This window comes from Tiliqua scincoides, chromosome 7 (assembly GCF_035046505.1).
Source record: "Tiliqua scincoides isolate rTilSci1 chromosome 7, rTilSci1.hap2, whole genome shotgun sequence".
Taxonomy (NCBI): domain Eukaryota; kingdom Metazoa; phylum Chordata; class Lepidosauria; order Squamata; family Scincidae; genus Tiliqua; species Tiliqua scincoides.
In genome coordinates this window covers 8,819,789-8,840,478 of record NC_089827.1, presented here as the reverse complement: position 1 = coordinate 8,840,478, position 20,690 = coordinate 8,819,789, and the positions used below count along the sequence as shown (strand labels likewise).

At 45.4% G+C, this 20,690-nt stretch overlaps 1 protein-coding gene across 1 annotated transcript in view; it reads right to left on the bottom strand.

Moving 5' to 3' along the window:
* Window positions 1-4,120: 4,120 nt before the first annotated feature.
* GRM8 (glutamate metabotropic receptor 8) overlaps window positions 4,121-20,690 on the bottom strand; it is a 504,716-nt gene continuing 488,146 nt past the window's right edge. The window contains exon 9 of the mRNA XM_066634671.1: window positions 4,121-4,417. Coding sequence (XP_066490768.1) covers window positions 4,121-4,417 — 297 coding nt within the window. The remainder of the gene's footprint in view (window positions 4,418-20,690) is intronic.

Here is a 20,690-nt window from a genome sequence, read left to right as displayed (position 1 = left end):
GGTCTTCTTGGTCACTTTAGGCAGGTGTCATGCGGGTTTTGGGTCGGTAAGGTTATATCGGTGTACACTGCAGGGTGGCACGAGCCGGGTGGACTCCACACTTGGTCTTGCTGGCATTCCCGGCTGGGTGAGGCAGGCTGGATGAACCTCGGCCTGGTGGTAAAGGCACAGCGCGGGTTCGCTCGGGTGGCCTGAGCTAGCCTGCCACCCTGCCCCTTCGGGGTGACAATGAAGGGGGTGGCAGGCTTGTACTGACCCTGCCCAGAGTCTGGTGTCGTTGCCCAAATCACTATAGGGGGAAGTAGATGGGCAGCTCCGTTTCCCCCATGTAGAACCCGCATGACTTATTTGTTAGGCCCTGTTGCAATCTGAAGTATATTTAAATAGTTAATAAAGTGGCCCTTTGTACCTTATGCCCGTGCCTGTGTCTTTATTGGGGGGTGCTGGGTAAGTACTGTTAATAATAACAAAAATATCCAGATGATTCAGAGCTACAGGTGTCCCCTGATATCACGAATCCATGGATGTGGGGGCTTCCCACACACACCACTGTGCCCATTTAACACCCCTCCACACACACACCTGCACTCATTGTTTAGAGGCTCACTGCGACAAAGTGTTTCTTTCTTACACAGGACACAAGCTTATAGCACAACATGCAGAGCTTGAAAAGACTAGATTGAACATTAACAGGAAGCAATGAACTTCCTTTGTATCTGTGGTTTCTGTATCCAAGGGGAGGCTGCAATGGATCTCCCATGGATATATGGGGCTGCTGGTACTTGGTTCTATCACCACCCAGATCACATGCTCCTGCAACTAGCACAGACCCCTTTAAAATGGTCAGGGGAAGCTTCAGAAGCTCCCCTTGGCCATCTGAAAGAGCTCCACACTAGTTGGGGGCACCATTTTGAAATTCTCTGCTGTCTTTGAAAAGGGTCTACTGCGTTCAGGAAGCCAGCAGAGACCTTCCGAAGGCAGTAGAAACCACAGAGAGCTGAGAATGCACTACAGATAGAGGGAGGGAGGTATCATTCCTGCTCGCCACTGATAAGAGAATCCCCGGGAAGCGAGTATTTGCAACTAGTGTAGTTAACTGATGACTTTTTAACTGTTGTTTTAAATTATGATAGGAGAGGATGTACATGTTTTCTGGAAGATGCTGTGAGGAGTTTTTCTTTTACACGTTTAAAAGAAAAAAAATCTCTTATGCAAAGCATTGCCAAACATCTTATCTGCTGCTGTGCCTATAATACTTGCACGTGATGTGTGTGTTCAAAGTAGTATGGCTTCTGCCACCGTAGTACACCTTCCAAACATTTCCCTCCTCTGCAGTTATTCAAGGTACAGGAGTGACCTCCAAGCTTTGATGCCACCTGTTCTCCTTTGTCCTGGCTTTTGTCAGAAAGTTTGTGCATCAGTTAAAAAAAAAAATAGTCATGCCCATAATCATTCATGCGTCATCATGCTTCAAAATCTGCAGTCAAAGACTAAGACCAGAAAGTGCAGTCATTTTGTTTCAAACAGAAACTTTCCTGACATAAAATTTTGACTTATTTAAGCATTCAGGAATAGTTTTTTGTTTGTTTCCGTTTGTTGTTAATAGTGCCTTTTTAAAAAAAAAATTGGGGTAACTGAATGAAAATGAACAAATTTTGGCCTTTTTTTAAAAATTTGAGGATGAATCAGTAACTGTTATTGGAAACAAGCCCTTAATATTCTTTCTTTCTTTCTTTCTTTCTTTCTTTCTTTCTTTCTTTCTTTCTTTCTTTCTTTCTTTCTTTCTACCATGCATACAACAAAGTGAAAATGTCTCTGTGGCAAAGTGCAAATAAGCCTTTTGCATTTAGGCCTTCGACTCTGCTCAAATCGCTTCTTTCCAGGAACTTGGACACAATTTCCCTTTCTTCCCATTGTCTCATTCAATGCATTTCATATATAACATGCTGTGAGAACATGCAGCCATCCAGTGCAATGACTATCCTACTTGAAAGAGTGATTTAGAGATGTGTCAGGATTCCAGGACCACTTCCAGATGGGTAAATATAGCTCTTTCTAATCATATACATTGATAGCTCTTTCCACCCTAACCAGTGGTGAATGTGAAAAGCATCTGCAGTGGCAGACCACTAACAGGGAGGTCTGGGGGTCAGATTGGTTTGATGAGCTTTCTTATGGGTGCTCCTCAGACTGGCCTTTGATGCCATACGCATCATGGGAAATTTCCACTTGGTAAACTGCTGTTTGTTTTTATCCACTTACAGCCCATTCATACACATGTTTACTAAAAAGTAAATTCTATTGACTCTAGGGGTGCAATCCTAACCAACTTCCCAGCACCGAGGTAAGAGCAATTCAACTCCGAGATAAGGGAACAAACGTTGCCTTACCTTGAGGAGGCCTCCATGACTGCCCCGCAACTGCAGGGTGCAGCACATGCCCCACTGGCACAGTTATGGCAGTGCTTGAACGTTGGTTAGGATTGTGCCCTGGTGTAGGGTTTCACAAAGTGTGGGTTGTGAGCCAAGGCTAGGTGGGTCATGACCTGGGCCCTCCTACCCACCTTTGCCTCTGTTTGGCTCCAAATTGAAGCCATTCCAGAGGCATGGGGAAGCCCCAGAGGCCTCTTCCAGGTTGTGCTGGGCCAGTGACCCACTCTATAGGCCTCTGTAAGCCTCAGAATGGCCTGCAGATGCCTCTGAAAGCGACTTTTGGTTTTCGGAAGGTGGTTGCTTCAGAAAACTGGGAGTAGTTTTCACAGGCTTCTGTGGGTCTTTCCAACACCTACAGAGGCCTGGAGAGTGGGTCACTGGCCCAGTGCAACTTGGAAGAAGCATTGGTGCCTTCCCTGGCACTACCAGAAGCATCATGTTGAACAAGGTGGGTCATGGCGTGGTAAAGATTGGGAACTGCTGCTCTAGTGAGACTTACTTCAAAGTAAGTATGTTCAGGTTTGCAGCCTACAGTTTGGATGGAAAGTTTTGCTTCCTCTGCTGAAAGGAATTCTTCCCCCTAAGGAAGATTCCTTCTGTCGGAGGAAGGAAGCTTTTAGACCCAACCATGTGACAGCATTTTTATCCAGGGAGAAACAAACATTCTCGTTTGCACCATGCAATAACTTTGCTATTCACTTAATAACCCTCCAGCATTCACTTGGTCATTCCTAATAATGCTGGGAAAACGTGGTCAAATTGCACAAGAGCTATTCCCAAGATCAAAAAATGAAATAATGGTGTTATTATCCACAGAGCTAGATACAATTTAAGGAACACTGAAATTTGAAACCAAGACCGTATCATTTCAAGGGCTTTGGCAGTGTAGTTTTGCAATAGTTTCAGCCAATGAGCTAAAACTATTGATGTGCTATTGATGTGCCACCATGATGTGCTGTAAAATAGAACAGAACAACGTAGCAACACCAGAACGTTTTGGGGGAGTTAGATTTTTTTTGTTCCTGAAATGCCCGAGAGGTGGAATGCTATACACCAGTGTTTCTCAAGGTTTTTCCTCCATTGTACCACTTCACATGTCCCACATATTCAAAGTACCACTGGAAAGAACTGGCAATGACATCATCACCCACCTTCTGGGTTGGGAGGTCAGATGCGACACCAATAAGGGCACGATCCTAACCAACTTCCCAACACTGGCATAGCTGTGCCTGTGGGGCATGTGCTGCATCCTGCAGTTGGGGGGAAAGTCATGGAGGCCTCCGCAAGGTAAGGCAATGTTTGTTCCCTTACCTTGGAGCTGCGTTGCCCTGGCGTTGGTGCTGGAAAGTTGATTAGGACTGCACCCTAAGAGGCTCAGGGTAGACAGGACAGGTGTAGAAAAGCATGCTTTGGAGCTCTGCCCACTGGGCCAAGCTTCCTACACCTATTTGTCGCATCATGCTCACTGCCAGACGGCAGATAGCCAGGGGTCCTGCAAGTACCACCAGATACCACCTCAAGTGCCACTGGTGGTACCGTACCACAGGTTGAGAAACACTGCTTTACCCACATTTTTTAAAGCGGCATAAGAAAGTGGTCACATGAATGTTGACACATCTCTGAATTCATGCAGGGGCAAGCCAAGATAAAATTGGGGTTTATTAAGCATTCCTGTGAACGTACATCTATTACGAACTGCTTCCACTCTTGACCATGGTTAAGTCTACAGATGACTTACTGTTCGTTTCAAGGCTTTCACAAAGTTCTGTTTTGACCTCGCCATTGGGTCTATCGTTCCCCTTTTGGATCAGCTTGCTTTGCATGGTGGCCGCGGTGACCACCGCCTTGAAACTCCTCTTCCGTTTTTGAACGTTTTGCTCCGGGTGAAAAATGATGATATAAACCTTGGGCATGTAAAGCATGCCCAGAGACACTGAAGCACTTAAACTCATGGACACCGTAAGTGTTGTTGTCTGGATGTACATCTAGGAAAGAGAAAACAAAAAAGGTGATACAACAACAACCATTATGGATTTACAGAAAACAAAACCATGCTAACACAGCTGTAAGGAAAATAAGATTGCTAGTTTAAAAAGAGTGCACTATTCATTGCATTGCAGGTTTAGAACAAGCCTTGATATCAAACCACGCAGTGGCATCCCTAGGGGTGTGTGGGCTGCACTGGGTGACACACATGGGGGGGGTGACACCACTATTGGCCAATTTTTTTGCCATCTTGGTATTTTCAAGTAATACCATCATGTTATACATCATCTGATGCATAATTTCCTGCAGAACGCAATGAAACAAATTGAGTTGAAATATCTCTATTCTATGAAAAGTTATAGCCAAAAAAACAGAGGGGGGAGTGTGATGGTGCATCACCATGCCCACTGCCTGGGGTACTCCACAGCATGGGAGGAAGTCCATCATGGGGGGTGACATGCTGGCTTCCTGTACTGGGTGAAGCAAACCCTAGTGATGCCACTGAAACCACGGTTAATCCTTGATTGATATCCTATCTGGTTCTAACTCTGGTTGGTAAACAAACCTCAGTTCCCTCAATTTGTATCTAACATGGAATTGTGGTTTATTCTTATGGTGAAAGTGGAAGCTCTCCTCTACTTGTGCAGGAAGAAGAACAAGGGAGGGAGCATGTGCAAGCACATGGACTTCCAAGTCTTCCCATTGTATAATTGTACAAAACAACTTCAGAAAATTTGGATGTTATACATAGGGCATCATAGTATATTGCCAATGAGGAGATAAATTGTACCAGGATGCTGAATTTCTTCTCGAAAAGATTGTATTCATCCACACTGAGGAATGACAACTCAACTCATTTGTTGACAGCAGTTGATTCCCTGTCTGCTTGTAAATGGGGGAAAAAAAAATATAGTGCTACCTTGATTCAACTCTAGGTATGTGTGCTGAGAATGAGAAATTGTTGGTCTTCCCCCACACTGGGATAAGAATTGTTCTAAAACCATGCAGGCTAGTCTTCACTGTTCCTTTCTGTTCATGCAATTTCCAGCTGAGCAGGCAAACTTATGAATAGAACAAACTTTTCCCCACCTCATCTTGGTTAGTTCATTCATTCATTCATTTGTAAGAACTGCCACTGTACATTGCTCATTTGTAATCTAAGAGCAGTCCAATTGGTAATCCAAGAGCAGCAACACAATATCAATTTTTGGGAACCATAAATTCATATATATAAATTCATATGAACTTTCCCATTCATGGTTCCCATTGGTTCCCATTCATATGGGAACTATAAATTCATATGAATATAAATTCATATTATATATATATATATATATATATATATATATATATATATATATATATATATATATAAGGCCATAGTTCAGTGGTAGAGCACTTGTTTTGCCTGCAGAGAGAGTCCAATGTTCACTCCTTGGCATCTCCAAGCCAGGCTTTTTTGAAGTCCTGTAGAGCCACTCACTGCCAGTCAGTGTAGACAATATAGAACAACCAGTGCAACCTCAACTGACAAGTATTTTGCCCCTAAAGAAATGATGTGAAGTGTTCTACTATAATCCAGTATTTCCAAAACTGGTGGATGGGACCTACTGGTGGATGTCAACCTGATTTTTGGTGGGTCATGTAAGGGTGATGGAAAGATCAGATAAGTAATTGCCTCAAGCCCTGAGGCTATTCAAAAATCAGATAGCTGCTAATTACCCTGCAAAGACCTCAGCTCCTGCAGTTACAGGACTTTTAACAGGCTACTATGTATATGCTTTTAACAGTGTTAGTAAATGGGACTCACTCCTAAATAAGGATTGCACCCTAGGATTGTTAAAAATTTTCCTGCTTGATGACATCACTTCCAGTGAGTCCTGACAGATTCTCATTCTAAAAAGTGAGTCCCAGTGCTAAAAGTTCTGAGAACCAAACCGAATGATCGTAAGGAGAGTTATCATAAAGGCCATTGCATGCTTTACTGCTAAAGGACTGCAGCTACTTCATCTGGACTATAGTGTTCTCATAGCACAGCCCACATCAGCACATGAACCCAAAGTTTCTGCATAAAGAACCTCTGAGTAATAATGCCAGCCTTCAGTTCAACTGCTTCAGCAGAGCCGCTGCTCTCTGTAAATTACTCTCTAGCAGGAGAGGTAGAAATAAGCAGGTCTAGCATAGCTCCAGTAAGGGCGCATTTGTAATGCTTTTGTCAGAGCAAGGTGACAAATTTGCTTAAGAGGTGTGAATTCTCACCATGGGGCCACTCCACAGAGCACTTGTGCGGCATTATGGAAGAAAAATACACCAGACTGCAACAGGAAAGTCAAGGGTTCCCTCTATGCCACTTCTTGGAAAGGAATGCAGCACTTTTTGAAGGAGCACCTACTGCAATCCCATGCATATATTTTGCTCTAGTGGCCAGGAATGGCTCCGAAGGGGAGGAGGGGCTCTTGCAGGACGTGGTGAGGCTCCGGGTAAAACTTAGTGCTTTGCACCCCCTAGCTATGCTACTGATCCCATACAGACTGATGCATAGTTATATACATAGTTATATTATACTATTATATTACTAATTATATATATAATAATTAGTAATATAATAGTATATATAAAATACTAATATATCTATAATATTATATATATTATTATAATATTATTATAATACTAATATATATATATATATATATATATATATATATAATATTATATATGTTATAATATAATTATAATACTAATATATATATATATATATATATATATATATATATATATATATATATATATATATAATATTATATATAATATTATAATACTAATATACTATTATAATAATATAATACATAATTATAGTACACTACTACTACTACTACTACTACTACTACTACTATATTAGGGAAAGAGGACTAGGGCAGTGCACGAAGGACTTCATAAAAGGAACTTAAAAGTTTTAATGTGTTTTGCTACAGAGCCTTTGAGAGGAATTTTATGAGGGGGGTACAAAGTTTCTCTTGGCATCCCAAGTCAAAGTACCCTATATTTTGATTAACCATTTGATTGAATTTATATCCTGTTGGATTATTTTCTATCCAAGACCAGAAATTAACATGGTGTCTTTAGGTGCTTCACCACGTGGTACTGCAGACAGAGCTGTGAGTTGCTTCCTTAAGGTTTCAAATCGGCTGTTTCAGCAAATAATGCCTTTTAAAAAATCAATAATGTAAACATGCAGAGTTACTTTAGTCGAACAAGCTATTAAGCCTGCAATGACCCTCCTTGTGTGTCTGGCTGCACTATAAAAGCAATAGGATCATATCTTTATTAGGAGTAGCTGAAAGTCATAAACAAGAAGCTAACTTTTTAGTGTTACAGAGTCTTCAGTGGTTGGTTGATGCAACCAACAAACGAAAAAGAGAGTAAATAAGAAGAGCAAAAGATGTGATTGGCACAGAGCATGGTTGAAGCTTGTTTCAATAGTATGCATAGTTTACATATGGTTCCCAAACTGTGAGCTGTGACTCCGAAACCAGCCAAGGGAAATGCAGAATCCTCATGAAAAACCAGAAATGATGGGACTCGTCAGCCTAGGAAGGCAGCTCATCTAAGAGAAGGAAACTCTGACCTCAAACCTCCACTGCCTTGTGGCTACATCCAGTTGTGGAAAAGGCTTCAGGAGTCAACCTCGAGGCAAAATCAGGAGCCTGAGTCCCTTAGGCAGTTCATGGCTGAACACAGTCACGTTCTGGCAACTCCTGCGATGCCGCTGGAACCAACCGTAGTGGCTTCTGCCTTTCCATTGGACCATTCCAGCGACGTGGAGAGGGGGGATTTGCTGCATGGGTAACAGCCTATCCTCCATACCTTCTTTACCCAGGCTTCGCGCACTGGAGAGGACACTCCAACTTCGCCATACGGCGTCGGCACAACACGGGAAGCAGCAGTTTACCGGTTATAAGTCTTTGCTCGATTGGCGTAGAGCATGACGCCAAGGGCTGCTTCCGACGGTGGGAGAGATCATTGCATCTCATTGGGCAGCTACCGCCCGCCTTAAGCTGGGCAGTCCCCAGCCAGTAAGGTGTTGTCTCGCCACGGTCCGTTAACCTCATGGGGTGCGTGGGGTTTAGGGTGAAAACCGACAAGCGGATCGACAACTCTGCACCATGCAACAGAAAACAGAAAACTACTGCCCTAAAGCTGGGCACCTGGAATGTTAGGACAATGACACCTGGCTTCTCTGATGACCTGCAAGAAATAGACGACGCATGCAAAACAGCTGTCATCGACATGGAGATGAGCAGACTGCAGATGGACATCGTCGCCCTTCAAGAGACTAGGCTGCCAGATTCCGGATCTGTCAAGGAGAGAAATTTCTCATTTTTCTGGCAGGGAAAACCACCAAACGAAACCAGGTAACATGGCGTTGGCTTTGCGGTCAGAAATACCCTGCTGAAATCCATCATCCCACCTACTGTGGGAAGTGAAAGAATTTTGTCCCTGCAGCTCCAGTCATCAGCAGGACCTGTCATTCTCATCAGTGCTTATGCACCAACTCTGTCGTCTCCAGCAGAAGCGAAAGACAAATTCTATGATGACCTGGCCACCACTGTCAAGAAAATCCCTGTAAAAGAGCCATTGTTCATCCTCGGCGATTTCAATGCTAGAGTTGGTGCTGATAACAGTTCATGGCCCACTTGCTTAGGTCAGTTTGGCACTGGGAGGATGAACGAAAATGGCCAACGCCTGCTAGAGTTTTGCTGTCATCACGGTCTCTGTGTCAGCAACACGTTCTTCAACACAAAGCCCCAACATAGAGTCTCTTGGAGACATCCAAGATCAAAGCACTGGCACCAGCTCGACCTGATCCTCACCAGACGCTCCAGCCTTCCCAGCATCAAGATCACACGCAGTTATCATGGTGCTGCCTGCGACACTGACCACTCCCTGGTGTGCAGCAGAGTGAAACTGCAAACAAAGCGACTGTATCACACGAAAAAGGAAGGAAGACCTCGCATTGATACCAGCAAGACCCGGGATCAGAGAAAAGTGGAGGAATTTGCACAAGCGCTTGAGGAATCTCTTCCAGGCCCGGCCGACGCAAACGCATCCAACAGATGGGAACATTTCAAGAATACCGTTTACAACACCGCCTTGTCCATATTCGGCAAGAAGACCAACAAGGCGGCAGACTGGTTTGAAGCCCACTCTGAGGAGTTGACACCAGTCATTGAGGAAAAGAGGAGAGCTCAAGCAGCATACAAGGCCTGTCCCAGTGAGCGCAACCTGCAGGTCCTCCGAACTGCTCGCAGTTCAACAGACTGCCAGGAGATGTGCTAACGACTACTGGCTCCAGCTCTGTTCCGAGATACAGATAGCAGCTGACACGGGCAACATCAAGGGGATGTATGATGGTATCAAGCAGGCCCTAGGTCCAACACAGAGGAAAATTGCCCCTCTGAAGTCTGCCACAGGCGAGGTCATCCAGGATCGGGCGCAGCAGATGGAACGCTGGGTGCAGCACTACTCTGAGCTATATTCCAGAGAAAATGTAGTCACCGAAGAAGCACTGAACAACATTGAGTGCCTGCCTGTGCTGGAAGAGCTTGACAGTGAACCAACCCTAGAAGAACTTCACGTGGCCCTGGACTCCCTTGCCTTTGGCAAGGCACCTGGAAAAGACAGCATCCCTGCTGAAGTCCTAAAATGCTGCAAAGAGATCATCGTCACTGAACTGCATGAAATCCTCTGTCTCTGCTGGAGAGAAGGTGGAGTACCTCAAGACATGAGGGATGCAAACATCATCACGCTGTACAAGAACAAAGGTGACAGAGGTGACTGCAACAACTACCGCGGCATCTCTCTCCTTAGCGTTGTAGGAAAGCTGTTTGCCCGAGTTGTACTAAAGAGGCTCCAGGTACTTGCAGAGAGCGTCTATCCAGAATCGCAGTGTGGATTCCGAGCCAACAGGTCCACCACTGATATGGTATTCTCCCTTAGACAACTGCAGGAGAAATGCAGGGAACAACGACAGCCACTCTTTATAGCCTTCATAGATCTCACAAAGGCTTTCGACCTGGTCAGCAGAGACGGCCTCTTCAAGATTCTCCCCAAGATTGGATGTCCACCCAGGCTCCTCAGCATCATCAGATCTTTCCACAAGGACATGAAGGGTACTGTTGTCTTCGATGGCTCCACATCAGACCCTTTTGACATCCGAAGCGGAGTGAAGCAGGGCTGTGTTCTTGCACCAACCTTGTTTGGGATTTTCTTCGCTGTCCTGCTGAAGCAGGCCTTTGGAACTGCAACAGAAGGCATCTATCTCCGGACCAGATCAGACGGAAAGCTCTTCAACCTCTCCAGACTGAGAGCAAAATCCAAAGTCCAGCTGAAATGTCTGCGTGACTTCCTCTTTGCCGACGATGCAGCTGTCACTACCCACTCTGCCAAAGATCTCCAGCAGCTCATGGATCGTTTTAGCAAGGCCTGCCAAGATTTTGGACTGACAATCAGCCTGAAGAAAACACAGGTCATGGTTCAGGATGTGGACTCACCTCCCTGCATTACAATCTCTGAGCATGAACTGGAGGTTGTCCATGACTTTGTGTACCTTGGCTCAACGATCTCCGACACTCATTCTCTCGATACCGAGCTAAACAAGCGCATCGGTAAAGCAGCTACCACGTTTTCCAGACTCACAAAGAGAGTCTGGTCCAACAAGAAGCTGACGGAACATACCAAGATCCAGGTCTACAGAGCTTGCGTCCTGAGTACACTTCTGTACTGCAGCGAGTCATGGACTCTTCGCTCACAACAGGAGAGGAAACTGAGCGCTTTCCACATGCGCTGCCTCCGACGCATCCTCGGCATCACCTGGCAGGACAAAGTTCCAAACAACACAGTCCTGGAACGTGCTGGAATCCCTAGCATGTATTCACTGCTGAAACAGAGACGCCTGCGTTGGCTTGGTCATGTCGTGAGAATGGATGATGGCCGGATCCCAAAGGATCTCCTCTATGGAGAACTCGTGCAAGGAAAGCGCCCTACAGGTAGACCACAGCTGCGATACAAGGACATCTGCAAGAGGGATCTGAAGGCCTTAGGGATGGACCTCAACAAGTGGGAAACCCTGGCCTCTGAGCGGCCCGCTTGGAGGCAGGCTGTGCAGCATGGCCTTTCCCAGTTTGAAGAGACACTTTGCCAACAGTCTGAGGCTAAGAGGCAAAGAAGGAAGGCCCATAGCCAGGGAGACAGACCAGGGACAGACTGCACTTGCTCCCGGTGTGGAAGGGATTGTCATTCCCGAATTGGCCTTTTCAGCCACACTAGACGCTGTGCCAGAACCACCTTTCAGAGCGTGATACCATAGTCTTTCGAGACTGAAGGTTGCCAACAACAACAAAAGTAGCCCTAATGAGGAGCCATGGCCAATGGCCCAGTGAGTCAAAGGAGCCGCTTATGTGTTGCTTATACCTAAATTGCTTTTCAGGTCTGAGGAGGTAACATGCCGTTTATATTGTAGTGGGGATATTGTGTTTGCTCTGTCATTAAGAAACAAGCAAAGCTGGAGAAGAAAAACCTCCATAGGGATTTGGGGATAGGGCCACAGCCAGAGGTCGCAGAACACTTGCTTTGCCCAGAGTTGATTCCAGTGTAATATTGGAATGCCTGGGAAAGTTCTCTGTCGGAAACCCTAGAGTGCCACAGTAGATAAAACTAAACTAGAGGGTCCAGTCTGTAGGGACAACCAATGTTTCCATGCCACAGTAAATAGATAGGTAAAAAGGTAAAGATAAAGGTTTCCCCTGCACAGTCATATCCGACTCAATTTGCCGTTGTATAAATCGATGGTAAGGCCACACCTGGAGTACTGTGTCCAGTTCTGGTCGCCGCATCTCAAAAAAGACATTGTGGAAATGGAAAAGGTGCAAAAGAGAGCGACTAAGATGATTACTGGGCTGGGGCACCTTCCTTATGAGGAAAGGCTATGGCGTTTGGGCCTCTTCAGCCTAGAAAAGAGGCTCCTAAGGGGGGACATGATTGAGACATACAAAATTATGCAGGGGATGGACAGAGTGGATAGAGAGATGCTCTTTACACTCTCACGTAACACCAGAACCAGGGGACATCCACTAAAATGGAGTGTTGGGAGTGTTAGGACAGACAAAAGAAAATATTTCTTTACTCAGTGTGTGGTCGGTCTGTGGAACTCCTTGCCACAGGATGTGGTGATGGTGTCTGGCCTGGATGCCTTTAAAAGGGGATTGGACAAGTTTCTGGAGGAAAAATCCATTACGGGGTACAAGCCATGATGTGCATGTACAACCTCCTGATTTTAGAAATGGGTTTTGTCAGAATGCCAGATGCAAGGGAGGGCAGCAGGATGAGGTCTCTTGTTATCTGGTGTGCTCCCTGGGGCATTTGGTGGGCTGCTGTGAGATACAGGAAGCTGGACTAGATGGGCCTATGGCCTGATCCAGTGGGGCTGTTCTTATGTTAGGATAAATAGATACAGAGGAGTAACTATGGTGGAGCCTGAGGGGCACCTGTCCCAAGTGCTATGCGAAGAGAGGTGCATGACTGCCCCTCAGGCTTCGTCCTAGTTATGGATGAGGTTCTGGAAACCTAAACACCTACACACCCTCCCACCATTTCTTCTCCTTCAAAGGGAAGCCTCCATCGGAGAAGGAATGTGGGGTGCGAGAAACCAGAAGTGACTTGACTTCTGACGGGTCCATAACATGCCTTTGAGCAGATATTTCCTATCCAGATGCATGCCCTAAATCCCAGAACTAAACGAATAAACCCATTCTTTTGGCTACATTCCTTCATCTCAGTGATGCTGATGGCAAATTAGAGGAAAATGTTTTTAAAACTGTGGAGATAGAGAAATCAAAGTCAACCCCAACTTCTTTTTGAAGATCCCAGCTCTGCTGTTGTTGTTTTTTTAGGTTGTGAAGCTGGAGCTGCCAATTTGAAGCAGAATGATGAATGTTTCAAAATGTCAGTTCCCATATTTTTAGATGCGCTATATTTGAAAATTTGCCAGTCCATTTGGGTTTATTTTGAATGACTGTCCAGCTGCCAAATTTCTTGGTTGATTTACCATCTATGGATAGCGTTTTAAATTAGCATTCTACACATGTACCTGCAGACTGGGTTAATTAACAATGCCTATTGGGTCCAAAAGCTTTCTTGGCTTTAAACCTCGCATGATAATTTAATTAATTCACCTTGTTATTGGACACATTTGTGCTAATAATATGAATGTGAATTCTCTGGAAACACATTCCTGTTCTCTGAAACGTGAATGTGGACATATAATTAGTGTTTTCTGTTTTAAAAAGAGTTTTTATAAATTGCTGAGTATTTGTTCAGGAGACTTGTGGGGAAAAAAAATCTGAACTTTCCAAAAAAGTAAAATCTAGAAAGTACCAAAAATAATATTAAATGAGAAACAGAACTTCTAGTTTACGGTTTGTTTATTGAATAAAAGCTGTCTACTTCACCTCTCAGCTCTACAATAGAATCCCCAAGATGATTTCCAATACTTCTTAAATGTAACCATGTGAGTAAAACAACCAACCATTAAAATAAAAAAAAAAAGATGAGTGACAGTCATGTTGGATGTCTCCTTGGGGTGGGGACAAAGGGAGATCCTTAGTGCAAAATGGGATGAAACCATAGTGGGTGGTTCTGAGGCTTTGCTCCATTGAGAATCTGATTGTGGCCCCTCCCCTATTTTTGTCCCCTCCCCTACTGTGGAGGGTCCCCTACCCTATTGTGCGCGCTATTTTTTAAATGAAAGAAGCTTCAGTTGACTTGGGGATGGGAAGAGCTGAGAGCAGGTTTGGAACTGTAACAGGGACAAAGACCTAAAGCTCCCCAATTTTCACCATGATTTTGCCCCATTCTGTACCTCCCCCAACTACACCATTTCCCAACAAAACAAAGTCATAGAGCAGGGTTGTGCCAGAGCCAGAGTTGAGTTGTGTTGAGTTGCACCAAGTTGCAAGTTGAGTCCTCAGTATCACACTGTCGGACTACAAAGAACCTCCTGTATCACCTTAAGACTATCACATTCTGTAGTTATTCATCTGGTGAGAGCTTTATTTTAATGTGATGTGTTTATTTACACTGTTCTTTTCTGCGTATGGCACCCTGGTGTTAAGAGTCCAAGTACCTGATACATCGACATATGAAATGAAATACCCCCTTTGTCAAGATAATTATTTTATTGAACATCTTTAAGCAGGGCATAATGAAGTTGGTCCTTTGTACAAGTTGCCTTACCCCAATGGCTGGATAAATGCAGAGTAGCTTTGGGGCAAGAAAGCAATGCAGACACAACCAAGGTCCTGTATTGTGCTTGCAGGAACAGAGTAGCAAGCCAGGAAACTGCTAAAATGGATCCACAAAAACAGCCTCTACCTTTCAGCCTCTAGCATGCATTTCATTTTGAAATTTTTCCAAAGATCAGGCTTAATTGCAACTTGAATTTGGTAATATTGGTGAAATCCATTGCTCAGCAAAAGAAATTTAGGGCCCAATCCTATCCAACTTCCCAGCACCAATGCAACTGTGCCAACAGGGTTTGCACTGCGTCCTGCAGTGAGGAAGCAGTCATGGAGCCCTCCTCAAGGTAAGGGAATGTTCGTTTGCTTACCTTGTGTCTGCACTGCAGCTGCATCAGTGCAGACTTGCCCCACCATCTTGGACACCATCTTTGAGACTCTAGCAGAACCATCCCAACCCTAGCAATGATGAGGGGCTGATGATGAGAGGTCTCTGGAAGGCTACCTGAGGACTGCTCTGGGTCTGAGGCAAGCCAAGGGAAGGAGCCAAGAGTCAGGTGGAGGAGGAGGACAGATGAATTAACCCCCTTCCTACTGATGATCTCTGAGCCCCTGTTGTTGGGTCAGCAATCTTCAATGACTTGAGGGATCACCAGCACAGAGAAATTGCCATTGCCATAGCCTTCAATGCATTGTAGGATAGCAAGCATGAAGGAGGAAGCATCAGATGTTGGGTATGTAGATAAGCCCTCTCTATCACCCATCTCCATGTACTTCAAGTTAAGATTCATGTTCATAAAGTTCATAGACTGTATGGTGAAAAGAGTGCCCTAGAAGGTAACCCAATTTTTCCCATAGGCTCAATTGTATAATATCTGCTAATTACTGTCTGACAGGTTTTCCAGGAACCTAACTCTAGCAGACAGCAAGAACTGACCGTATGCGGGAATGACTTTAACAGGTTTTAAGCCTCCACATCGCAAATACTTGTTTTAGCAACCACTCTCAAACTTAAGCAAAAAATAATTCTTGTCTCTCCAAATATAACTAAGGGCCCAATCCTGTGGTCCGTGCCGCACCTCTGTGGCGCGGACCACAGTCGCAAACATGCCGCAAGGCACATTTGCAGGGCTTACTGCCGGACTCCCGCCAGAGGTGGCTCAGCTCCAGCCGGCGCTGAGCCACCACCCGGCGGATGCCCGTGTTCCGTGGCTCGGCAGTGCCTGTAACCTCAGGGCTGCGGAACGGGGAATGGGGGTGTGGTCAGGGGCATGGGGGAGGTGTTCCGGGGAGGAGGGAGGTGTGGTCAGGGGCATTCCAGGGGGCAGAGAAGAGGCAGATCCGCGGAGCCAGGCTCCGCAGGATTCTAGGCGCTCATGGAGGGCTGCGCACCTTACACGAGTGCCTTCACTTTAGCGGCGACCAAACAGTCACAGCTAAAGTGAGTTGCCCCATTGTGGGGCTGCTTCCCTTACCCGGGGGAAGGGGACGAATGTCCCCTTCTCCCGAGGAGCCTCCCGCGATAATGCAGGAGCCTCTAGATGCGACAGGAGCCCGTCAGGTAGCCGCTGGGTCCTGCAGCTCTGGGCAGCTCAGGATTTGGCTGCCCGGCTGCAATCCTAACCTCACTTTCCTGGGAGTAAGTCCCATTGAACAAAAAAAGGACTTACTTCTGAGTAGACCTGCTTGGGATTGTGCCCTACCAGCCCAATCCCATGGAGGTTGTCCATCCTGCAGTTCAGCAGGACCAAAATAGCTGCCACCGTATCCCATGGGGCCAGGGATGCAGCTGGATGTCTCCTCAGGGTAAGGATTACCCCATGTCAGGCCCCAGCAGCACCTAGTGGTCTACTTGGATCTGCGCCAATCATCACTACAACATTACACTAGAGTAGAAAAACAGCTACATACTTATATACAAATGTTAAAACTAGCATTTAGTCCAGGGATGTCCAAAGTTTTTGGCTGGAGGGCCACATCATCTCTCTGACACTGTGTCTGGGCGGGGCAGGGGGGAGGATTAATTTACATTTCAAATTTGAATAAATTTACATAGATTTACATAAATGAATATATTAAAGATGAACTTATACGAATGAATGAAGGTCTTGCAATAGCTCAAGGCCTATAAAAGGCCTTGCACAAAGCAAGGCTGGCCTTTCCTTTGCTGCCACTACTGCATCACAGACGTGAAACAACAAGCAGTGGAGGGAGCCCTCATCCCACAGCTCACGCGAGAGGTCAAACTGTCACCCTCACGCTGAGATCAGTTGCGTTGGGCCAATGCGGGCTCCAATAAATCTCCGGAGAGCCAGAGGCTCATTGGAGACTGGGGTCTCCCTGAGGGCCGCATTGAGAGGCCTCGAGGGCCGCAAGTGGCCCCAGGGCCGGGGTTTGGGCACCCCTGATTTAGACCAAAGTCACTGAATTTGATTCAGCTGAATTTGACTCTCCCAAGGCACACATACACACCTAGGAAGCATTAGATCTCATGCAACTATGACAAGTCATTTCTAGAACTTATCTCACAAATCTACAGTCAAGGGATACACAAATTCTGGTCTAAATGTTGTTCATTAAATGTACATCTAACAAGTACAAGACGCCGAGTGCAGATTTCCTCTCTTCCACCACTCCTCTTGTTCAGAACAAGATACCTTCTACCTGTCCTTGGTTATTTGACTTTCTCTATTATGCGATTTGTTATGATGTTCCACAAGTAGAACTTCCCTGTCAGGTTTAATCCATCACAAGGGACCCAGTTGTAAAGTGTTGACTTAGTTCTTGTGCAGGCAAAATAATCCATTGATTTAAATTGGCACTTGGACCAAATAATTGCCTTTGCACTGAGCTTGTGGTTTTTAGAAAGTATTGTTTTGCAGTGTAAGTGTGAGTTCATTTTGCTTCTTGTAACCATGCTAGTAATTTGGTGTAGGATCATTTTTTAAAAAGTCACCTTTAACGTGATATTAAGTCATTGAAAGGGACTCCATAAGAAATCCAGAAATCTGGATCGGAGCCATATCAGAATGAATTTTCAAATTTGGGAGTAAATACCAGCAGTGTGAGGGGGTGTGGTTGCTCACATTTTTGTAGAAACTTGTACACTTCAGTCTAAGCATACAATATCAGTTTCTTCAACACCTTTAGGTGGAACAGTGCCTAATCAAGGTCAGCCCATCCATGGCTCATCCATGACCCATGCAACAAATATTGCCTTGTTGCCTTGGATGGCAGAAAGGTACAGATGGAAACCTGGACCCATCAACCACTTCCATAACCTCCTCACCATGCCATAAGAACAGCCCCATTGGATCAGGCCAAGCGTTCATCTAGTACAACTTCTTATATTTCACAGATGCCTCAGGGTGCACACAAGACAACAAGACACCTGCATCCTGTTGCCACTCCCTACTTCTAATACCAAGAGGTTGCACATATTCATCATGGCTTGTAATTTGTGATGGACTTTTACTCTAGAAATCTGTCCAATTCCCTTTTAAAAGCTTCTAGGCCAGATGCCATCACCACATCCTATGGCAAGGGGTTCTACAGACTAATTACACTCTAGGTCAAGAAATATTTTCTTTTGTCAGTTCTAACCCTCCTGACACATTAATTTTAGTGGATGTGCCCTGGTTCTGGTGTGGTGTGAGAGGGAAAAGAACACTTTCCTTGATCCACTCTGTTTAACTTCCTCCATCTTTGATCTGCTGTTTTTGAATAGAGCAGCAGAGTGTGACGGAACAAGGAAATTGGGTGCTTTCCCTGACACCTTTCTTCCAGCCTGTAGTGTTGCTCTATTTGAAAACAGTGGCAGCTGGTCAGGTAGGAGGAGATTTGGCCAGCTCAGAGGAGGAGAAAGTGGCAGCAAATGACATGTACTCTACTGAGCTCCTTCCCATCTGCATTGCCTTAATTGGTCCTTGGATAGTACGCAACTACACAGCATCCCCTGGGGGCTGGGGATAAGAATAGGCCCTCAGTTTGGCTGTACTTGTCGTAAGAGGAAACTAAACAGCCACCAGGTCGATGGGACTCGTCAGCCTGGGAAGGCAGCTCATCTGAGAGAAGGAAAACTCTGATCCCAAACCTCCACTGCCTTGTGGCTACATCCAGTTATGGAAAAGGCTTCAGGAGTCAACCTCGAGGCAAAATCCGGAGCCGGAGTCCTTGAGGCAGTTCATGGCTGAACACAGTCACGTTCTGGCAACTCCTGCAACGCCGCGGGAACCAACCGTATTGGCCTCTGCCTTTCCATTGGACCATTTCAGCGACGTGGAGATGGGGGATTTGCTGCATGGGTAACAGTCTATCCTCCATACCTGCTTTACCCAGGCTTCGCGCACTAGAGAGGACATTCTGTTCCAGAACCACCATTCAGAGCGTGACACCATAGTCTTCCAAGACTGAAGGATGCCAACACTACACAGCATCACTTTGTGACATCACATGAATCTCAGGTTTGGGGAGGTCTCCAAACTGGGGAGGTTTGGGAAGATCTCCAAACTGATAACCCAAGAGCAAGAGGTGTACACAGGCAGGGGCCGTGAGATGGGGGGGTGCAGGGGTAAATTGTACCCGGGACCAGAATCAAAAAGGGAGCCCAGGAGCCGAAGGAGGGGAGCTGGGATCTCAGAAAATGTTTGCATTTATTATGAGACTAGCATTCACGTTTTGTGCAAGCCTACATAGTTTTATATATCATATTTTGTAGAAATTATGGTCCAAATATCATATGAAATTTATGATCCAATGGAGAAGGGGCGCAAAAGAAACATTTTACCCCTGATAAAATTACTCTCAAAGAGCCTATACATAATCATAATCCGGTATCTATACTTACTTTGAACTGTACTTAGGCATTCTGAAGGGAAACAACAACAGAATCCTATTAAAATCTGCGGGTTTAAATAGACCTAAGTCTGCACTGGATTGTGGCTTCTGAGTTCTAAACTCATGACTAAAAGAAAATAATAATAGTAATTTTTTTTTTAATGCATCTTTTCCTTTGCTGCATTTCTTCCCTGTGCTGTTGCTAGAAGGGTTCGGGGGGGTAGTTAACCCCTGCTAACTGGGTAAGAGGCACTTTTTCAAGTGGGTGGTCCTCTTTTATTTAGCAGGGGGAGAGTAACTGGCCCACCTCACCCCAGCACTGTCTGTTCTAGTGGCTGTCTGCTGGTATTCCTTTGCATCTTTTCAGATTGTGAGCCCTTTTGGGACAGGGAGCCATTAGATATTTGATTTTCTCTGTAAACCGCTTTGTGAACTTTTTGTTGAAAAGCGGTATATAAATACTGTCGCTGTTGTTGTTGTTGTTGTTGTGTGGGTTGCACCGGGTGATGTGCAGTGGGAGGAGGGAAGTGACACCACTACTGGCCAAAAATTTTAAAATCTTGGTATTTTTGAATAATGTTGTTGGCAACCTTCAGTCTTGAAAGACTATGGTATCGCGCTCTGAAAGGTGGTTCTGGAACAGCGTCAAGTGTGGCTGAAAAGGCCAATTTGGGAGTGACAATCCCTTCCACACTGAGAGCAAGTGCAGTCTGTCCCTGGTCTGTCTCCCTGGCTATGGGCCTTCCTTCTTTGCCTCTTTGCCTCAGTCTGTTGGCCAAGTGTCTCTTCAAACTGGGAAAGGCCATGCTGCACAGCCTGCCTCCAAGCGGGCCGCTCAGAGGCCAGGGTTTCCCACTTGTTGAGGTCCACTCCTAAGGCCTTCAGATCCCTCTTGCAGATGTCTTGAAGATGTCTTGAAGATCTGCAGATGACTTGCAGATGTTTTGAATAATACCATCGTGTTATGTATCATTCGATGTGTAATTTCATGCAGAATGCAATGAAACAAACTGCGTTGAAACAGCCCTATTCTATCAAAAGATATAGCTAAAAAAAGACAGTGGAGTGGGGCAATGGTTCGTCACCACGACCACTGCCTGGTGCCCCGCCCACTGCATGGGGGGTTGTCTATCATGGGGCTGAT